The 8,605-nt window shown below is 48.0% G+C and overlaps 1 protein-coding gene across 1 annotated transcript in view; it reads left to right on the forward strand.

Moving 5' to 3' along the window:
• LOC137146399 (myeloperoxidase-like) overlaps positions 1-8,073 on the forward strand; it is a 50,692-nt gene extending 42,619 nt beyond the window's left edge. Inside the window, exons 12-14 of the mRNA XM_067537656.1 lie at positions 75-312; positions 4,449-4,666; positions 7,681-8,073. Of these exons, the coding sequence (XP_067393757.1) occupies positions 75-312; positions 4,449-4,666; positions 7,681-7,706 (482 nt within the window). The 3' untranslated portion in view covers positions 7,707-8,073. The remainder of the gene's footprint in view (positions 1-74; positions 313-4,448; positions 4,667-7,680) is intronic.
• Positions 8,074-8,605: the final 532 nt, after the last annotated feature.

Genomic DNA, 8,605 nt, shown 5'->3' on the forward strand with positions numbered 1-8,605 from the left:
GGCTACAAATGGGGAGATACTAGCACAGACGGGAGGCAGATGGAGGTATTGACTGCTCTGCTCTGGTTCTGCAGGGTATAACGCCTGGAGACGGTTTTGTGGGCTCTCACAACCTCGCAACTTAGCTGAGCTCTCTGCAGTGCTGAGGAATCCTGAGCTGGCCAAGAAGTTCATAGACCTGTACGGGACCCCAGCGAATATCGACATCTGGATCGGGGCCCTCTCGGAGCCGTTTGTTCCCAATGGCAGAGTGGGGCCTCTCCTGGCTTGCATCATTGGATCTCAGTTCAGGAAATTGCGAGATGGGGACAGGTAAGCTGAGCGGAAAGGAAATCTCCACTTCCATTTTATTTACAAAAGAACAAATGGCGGTTAGTGCCCTGTGCTGTTCCTTTCCCTCACTGATGGGCTTGTTTGGTGCTACAGGCTTCAGGACTCCATATCGGAGTTTCATTTATTAAATGTAAATTATTAAGGGGACGCCCCTTTGTGAAGGGCAGTTAATTAACCCCTACGTGGCCAGGCAGCTCCACTCGCTGATGCATGGCTAGTTTATAGAGGGTTTGTAGAGGGAAGAAAGGTGAAACACCCCCTTAAATCTCTTTTAAAGGTGGTAATTTCTGAAGTGTCATTATCCTGTGTGTATGAATACAGGCTGCTTCAAACCCACATAAAAATGCAAATACAATGTCAGTTTTAATTTCTGATTCGTGCATTGCCAACTTTAAAACATTTCTTTAAAATGCAGGTTTAATTTGACTGTTAAGGTTGCAGGAGAGTTTTCCTGTTAACAATGATGTTACCACCATTCTCCCATAATTTATGCCATGCAAAACAACCACATTAAAAGAATGTTATGTAGTTTGCAAAGTCAAGTACACAGAAGTTATGAAATACCAGAATTAAGGCTGCCAGCAATCTTAATTCAGTACCTTGCGCATATGCATTTTAACATAGCCTTTTTAATTACGACTGCATATAGTAGGGGTTAGAATCATAGAATCATAGAATATTAGAGTTGGAAGGGACCTCAGGAGGTATCTAGTCCAACCCCCTGCTCAAAGCAGGACCAACCTCAGCTATATCATCCCAGCCAGGGCTTTGTCAAGCCTCAGTTTAAAAACCTCTAAGGATGGAGATTCCATCACCTCCCTACGTAACCCATTCCAGTGCTTCACCACCCTCCTAGTGAAAAACTTTTTCCTAATGTCCAACCTAGACCTCCCCAACTGCAACTTGAGACCGTTGCTCCTTGTTCTGTCATGTGCCACCACCGAGAACAGCCTAGCCCCATCCTCCCTGGAACCCCCTTTCAGGTAGTTAAAGGCCGCTATCAAATCCCCCCTCACTCTTCTCTTCTGCAGACTAAACAAGCCCAGTTCCCTCAGCCTCTCCTCATAAGTCCTGTGCTCCAGCCCCCTAATCATTTTTGTTGCCCTCCGCTGGACTCTCTCCAACTTGTCCACATCCTTTTTGTCGTGGGGGGCCCAAAACTGGACACAATATTCTAAATGCGGCCTCACCAATGCCGAATAGAGGGGAATAATCACTTCCCGTGACCTGCTGGCAATGCCCCTCCTAATGCGGCCCAATATGCTATTAGCCTTCTTGACAACCAGGGCACACTGCTGACTCATATTCAGCTTTTTATCCACTGTTACCCCCAGGTCCTTTTCTGCAGAGCTGCTGCCCAGCTCGTCGGTCCCCAGTCTATAGCTGTGCATGGGATTCTTCCTTCCTAAGTGGAGGACTCTGCACTTTTCTTTGTTGAACCTCATTAGATTTCTTTTGGCCCAATCCTCCAATTTGTTTAGGTCACTCTGTATCCTATCCCTACCTTGCAGGGTATCTACCACTCCCCCCAGCTTAGTCTCATCCGCAAACTTGCTGAGGGTGCAATCTACCCCATCCTCCAGATCATTAATGAAGATGTTGAACAAAACTGGCCCCAGGACCGACCCCTGGGGAACTCCACTTGTGACCGGTTGCCAGCTAGACATGGAGCCATTGATCACTACTCGTTGAGCCCTATGATCTAGCAGCCAGTTCTCTATCCATTTTATAGTCCATTCATCCAACCCATACTTCTTTAACTTGCTGATAAGAATACTGTGTGAGACAGTATCAAAAGCTTTGCTAAAGTCAAGGTATATCACATTCTGGGGGAAAAAACCACATCAGTCAGTACCAGGACAGATCGTGCTCCAGGAATGAGGCAACTGTTCAATATTCCTTTTAATCCTTATCGTTCAATGTGTGGCCCCTGCCTTATTCACCTCACATCATTCAAAACTTGCAGTGAATAGAGAATTAGAAATTTCTTCATGGGCAGTTCCATGGCACCTACTGGAGTACCCAAGAGCCCCACAACTGTAAAATAATGTATCTTCACAACATCGCACTGAGGTAGGAAGGCGTTATTGTTCCCTTGTTAGAGATGGAAGCAGAGCTATTAAGACCATAATTTACAAGTGTTTGTTCCTCCTCCTAAATTTCAAGTCTGTGTGCCATCTCCTGGGAGCACAGGACATCTTCAAAGAAATGGAAGGAAAAATCGACTAATGTGGGCAAAACTACTTCTTTCCCCTCCCCGTGTTCGCCAGGAGAGCTGAACCATTTCTGCTGAAACACAGAGGGAAAATCCAGCTTGAGGTCGAGACCAAGCATGGTGAATCTCAGCCTGGCAGAGTAACGAGTAATCAAACGAGGTGTATAATGGACCTCAGCTGAGCCAGCTTCCTGCCCTCCCTCCCTTGTCCCCTCTGCCACAGGCTTGATTGGGGGGGGATAAATTGCTGTCATCCCCCCCAAGAGCTGGGGGGGGGGGAGTGTCCCATCCCCCATCTCCTCAGATGACCCCTATAATAGCATATATAGCACTGCAGAGAAACAGGGGTCCCAAAAAGGCCCCCAGCAGTATACAGACCAAGCCAGCTCACCTCCCTACACCACCTGCCCCCCTCCAGCAGCAGAAGCTGCGCTAATGGCATGGGCAGGATTCCCCCTCCCTCATGGAGAGTGCTTGGGCGGCAGCAACTCTGAGAACGCCGTACCCCTGCCTCACAGAGCGAAGAGGAGAGGCAGCTCCTAGGGTGCACCACTCCACCCGCGACAGTGCCTTCACTGCCTCCAGGTGCTCACCAGCCCAGTCAGATCATAGCTCCAGCGGGTCTGTCAGTAACCGGGAGATAACTGCTCCCTGCAAACACTGTCCTGTCTGCAGGGGTGCTGTGCCCTGAACAAGGCAGGGCTGCACAACGAATGGAAAAGATACAAATGTGGTGAAGCAGAGTAACCGCCCACCAGCATGGCGGGGGTTAACGAGAGCCCTGTTATCCTGCAGACAATGCCAGACCTGGAGAGGGGATAAAAGGAGGGAGCCTGGCTCAGTTTGGGGGTGTCTGGTGTAGAGGCAGGAGCTAGCTGACTCCCCACCAGAGGGAAGGATCACTACCCTGCAGCTGAGGCGGCCAGCAGGAGCTCAGCACTGTCTTTCTGGGTGATTGAAGCACAGAGATCTTGTGGGGGTTCGGACCCCACCAAAACTTTTGGCTGCTCCACCTGGGGAAACCTGGGACTGCAGCAGGACACTGCCCAGGGTCCACCAGGGGGCACTAGTAGCACCCAGCCACCACAGGAACTTGGATTATAGGGGCCAGGCCCCAAATCGCAGGGGCAACAGTAGGAAGGAGCTCAGGGCAATGGATGGAGACTCTTAAAGATGGAGGCACCCTGACCACAGAAGCAGGGACCAGGAAATCAAGTCCTTCAACCACTAGGCCGACTGGCCCTCCTAGCCCAATGTTACAAGAAAGAACTGGACAGCTGCCTCATTCACTCAGCACCATGCCCTGAATGAGCCAGGGGTCATCTGTGGATTCAACAATACGTGTTCATGCAATTAACAACTCTAACACAGCCCATATGTACAAGTGGGCAGAGTTAAGGTTGCATAGGCAACCTTAATTCAGGGATTTCCTAACTTTTCCATAGATTCATAAATTTTAAGGCCAGAAGGGACCATTGTGATAATCTAGTCTGAGTTCCTGCACAGCACAGGCTAGAGAACACCTATGATTCCTGCAAAAGCTTTTTAGCCATTGACTTGGCAATCTTAAAGGTCTTTTCATTTTTCAATATAACTTATCTGCATAGAATCTTGACTTGCTTTCCTTTGAACTCTTAAAGGCATTTGGGCTATATGAGATTTAACAACATTACAAATACATTCTTTTTTAAACTACCGGGTGAGTGCAGACGGTGGGAGTTTTGCTGCTGATTGCAATGGGTCCCCGAATTAACACACCATCTTTTGTATTTCCTTTTCACAGGCAAGGCTACTTTTCATATCTATGGAGACAAAACAAAATCATGATCCCCAGGACTAAATTTATACCCAAGAAGGATAAACACAGATTGTAACTCTGCTGCTTTTCTGCTTCTTGCAGGTTCTGGTGGGAAAATCCTGAGGTTTTCACTCCGCAGCAGCGCCGTGTTCTGAGCAGCAGCTCGTTGGCACGGGTTCTCTGTGATAACACTCACATTAGAGAGGTGCCTAGGGACGTGTTCAAAGTTAACCACTATCCTGAGGACTTTGTGAACTGCAGAGTGATCGACGGTCTCGACTTGTCACCTTGGAGACAACGGAGTAACAAGGGAGTGAAAGGTACAGAATGGATCCCATACCCAGAGAAACACACACAACTGGCCCATGTGGAGACTCCTCCCCAGCATTCCCTGGCTTTTCCTCCCCAGATCAACCCCAGTCAACAGATTCAGCCACCCCTCCTTGAATAGATCCTTCCCCCCAGTTCTGCCCCTTGATTTTCCCATCTCCCCCACGGATTCCTGCTTGCTCACTGGGCAACTCTTCACTATAAGATGAGGCATGCTAGCACCGCTGGTCAGAGATGTGTGACCCAACGCACTGGCAAATACACACTCTGGAAACAGGAAGGCCCTGTTAGGCCCCATGTAGGCTCGCGCCCTGAGGCCAGTGCAGGATTGCTCCTTGCAGTCCTGTCTGGTGTCATAGCGAGTCTCCCAAGAGGTGAGGTTTCCACAGTTTCCCTTGGTACACTCTTCCACAGCCTCCTAGCTGGGACGCTCTTTCTGCTATCCTGTCTATCGTTCTAGCCAGGCACTTACATGGCACTCATCACCATAGTATCTGACCACACCTCCCACGAGTTACAGATGCAAACACTCTCTCTTCCTCTCTGGCCTCCAGGGAATGGATAGGTTTTTAGTTAGCTGGTGAGAATGAGCACAGGATTGTGGGAAGCCTGGAGTTTGAGTTTAGTTCGAAATACAGCCAGGTTTGTGATCATTGCTGTGCCTTCTTGTAACCATTCCATAGTCAAGATTTGGCTCCTCCGGTAATGAGCCTGCCCACAATGGCTAATAGTAGAGCTGATGGAAAAGGTTCAAGGAACTTCTTCCTGTTAAAACCTGCACATTTATTGGCAACGTATAGATTTGACTAACTTTCATTAGGAAAGTTTCTCAGGTCCAGGATCTAATTTCTGGAGAATTTCTGCAGCCCAACCCCAGAATAGCCTGCTCAAGAGCAAGGGCTTGGGTCTTCCGCATCCCAGGTAAGTGCTCTACCCTCTAGGCTATGGAGACGGTCTCTTTCACTGACTCCCATTGGGACTGTTCCATTTTATATTTAAAATGACATCGTTATTGATCCAGAGAGGCTGATTCTATAGCTTGCTGGGCAGGGCACTCACCTGGGATGTGCAAGACCCTGGTTCGAGTGGCTGTTGCTAGTCAGGAACTTGAACCTCTGTCATTTTCATCCCACGTGAGTGCCCTAAGCACCAGACCACTGGCTAGCCTAGGGTGGAACCCAACAAATTAGAAACCTCAATTTTCACAACCTGGAATTGCTGGGTTTTGGCCAGCACTAGTGTTCCAGCAGAACTCTGGTGTCAGGGGAGGCCCTGGTTGCAGCAGGGAAGCTCTCAGGGAGCTGGGACAGCACCATGCAGGACCTTGAAAATCAGGACAGCACCCCCTTGAACTGGGCTTTGAATTCAATGGGGAGCCAGTGCAGTGATGGGCATGTTGGGGTGATGTGTTCCCAGGATCTTGTGTTGCCGAGGGACCAGGTTGCTGTGTTTTGAACAAGCTGTTTTTTCCTCAGGGTTGGGCTTCCCTCCTAGATAAAAGGAATCACAATACCCAGAGTAAGTGTTATAGTGCACAGATCTCTGTGAGCAGGTCTGCCTTTTCTAACACCAGGCACAATCGGGCCAGCCACAGACAGCAGGGAGCATTTTTTTCCTTGTTGCTGTTGCTACATAAATTGAAGAGGACCCCAGGCTGTGGACCAGAGTGGCAGTTGGCTTCAGTGGCTGGGATTGTGATAGAGAAGGAGTGCTTTTCTTTTCCCACAAGGATCACATTCATCTTATCCTGAATCACCTACAGACAAGCTGCTCTTCCTGCAGGGGCTGAGCTCAGAAAGGCAGTGAGAACCCTGGAAGATGGTGGTGTTTCCTGTTGATATAAAGGAAAGCAGCGCTGGGTGTCATCTGTGTGCTGCCAACACTGCAGCCCTCACTGTCTCACTTGCTCTCCCAATTGCCTCATGTGGTACTGAAAAGGAGGCAGGAGGGAACTGAGCCTTGCTGGACTGCATGGGGGCAGAAGAGCAGTTAGCGCTGGTCTTCAGCTTAACCTTTCCCTAAATTTCAGCCCATCGCTCATAACTGTACCCCATTCGGTCACAGGACAAAAGAGATCTTCTGATCATCTAATCTGATCTCGTGCACAGTGCAGGCCAGAGAACATTACCCAGTCAGTCCTGTAGTGAGACCAATAAACTGTGATTGAACTAGAGCGTAACTTTTAGGACGAGACACCCAAACTTGATTTAAAGGCTCCAGCTTTCACAGAGTTTAAGGGCAGAAGGGATCCTTCATCATCTCATCTGACCCCCGTATGGCACAGGACATTAAATCACACCAGTAACCCCTTTACTGAGCCCAATCACTTAGGTGAAATTAAAGCATTTCAATCCTCAGGAGTTCTGTGCTACAGAGAGAGATGAGGGGAGAGCAAGGTGTCCGTGAGATGGAGATTCTATCTCGCCCTTTGGTAATCTGCTCCGGTAGTTGATCACCCTCACTGTTTGTTGCTGGTTTGAATTTTTCTAGCTTCATCTGCCAACCATTGGACGTTGTTATGCCTTTGTCTAGGAGATTAAAGGGCCCCCTAATATCAGATTGAAAAGAAGCTGGATGATGCATTCACATCTTACAGTAACAATGCCATACCTTCTATTCCAACAGTAACTAGGCAGGATGTTAACCAACACCTGCTAAAGATAAATGTCTTCAAATCTGCAGGGCCAGAGACTTTGCATCAAAGAGTACTAAAAGAATTGGCCAAGAAGCTCTCTGAAACATTTATCTTAATTTTTAACAAATACTGGAAGAATGGGAAAGTCCCAGAGGACTGGAAAAAAGCTAATATTCTGCCAGTATTCTAAAAAGGTGACTGGGGACTGACCTGGGTTCATTATAGGTGCTGAATGTTCAACACCAAAAACTGCTTATCTCAGAGGCAAAATACACAATATTTTAGGAGCAATTTCATGTCTAAAGGACAATTCCAGCCAACCAGAGGCCTTCTCTGCTTTATTAACACCGTGCCCATTTCACCCCACAGAAAAAGCATCTGGTGACTCTGAATGATGGAAGCTGAGGGTTCCCCTGGCAGGCTGGATTCAGGAAGCTGCTGGCAAGGATTCTTCACTACTTTCAGTGTAACCCACTGCTGACGCTTTCACTGACTGGACTGCATGGCCTAGCTGCTGTCATTTTGACTTTGTTTGTGTCGGTTTTCTTCCATTTGCACAAACTTCCCACGATGTTTGCAGGTAGCCATTGCTAAGAGAACTAGGCTTTGCTAACAGTAGTTATAAAAGTATAGATCGAATCGAAGCACAGAAGTGCAGATTTACAGTGTAGTAATTGAAGGCGGCCTACTGGCACCTATTTTTATGATTCTTGAGTATCTTTATAATACAGATGTTGGATTCTCTTTCTGGTTTCTATGAATGGCGAATGTGCAAGTTGTACAAATGTAAGATGTTATCTCAGTAAAACCAGATTTATGCAAAAGTGTATTAAGATACCATCACTTCCCATTCCTGATTATTGTCAGTGTACTGGAACAAATCTACTCTTAGAACCCTATTAACCAAATTTCACTATCTAGCAGGCTGTATACCTCTCTAGCGCCCCCTCAGGGGAAGGGTGGACACTACTCCTGTCTCAGAGTCTTGGGCCTCGCCCTCCAGCTATTTTGTTCAAGGCATCAGCCCCTTTTTGTCCCAACAAAAAATTGGTATGCTTCTGCAGTCCACAAAAATGTGAGGTCTTTAGGAAGCCAGAAAAAGAGAAAAAATCTGGCACTTCTCCTTTCTGAGGGGACCTAGGTGGCCAAGGCTCTCAAACCTTTTCCCTGGTCTGCAATTCCTGCTTCCAGGGGCCAAGGGGCTCCGTGTTGCAGTCCTGCTCCTTCAGAGTGCCACCCTGCACTGAGCTGGCATCCTCCCTGTTAGGGATCCCCTATGATGTTCCCCTCTTCA

The sequence above is a fragment of the Emydura macquarii genome, unplaced genomic scaffold (genome assembly GCF_026122565.2).
Source record: "Emydura macquarii macquarii isolate MOO-44397 ecotype Brisbane River unplaced genomic scaffold, CSIRO-AGI_Emac_v2 contig_450, whole genome shotgun sequence".
NCBI lineage: Eukaryota > Metazoa > Chordata > Testudines > Chelidae > Emydura > Emydura macquarii.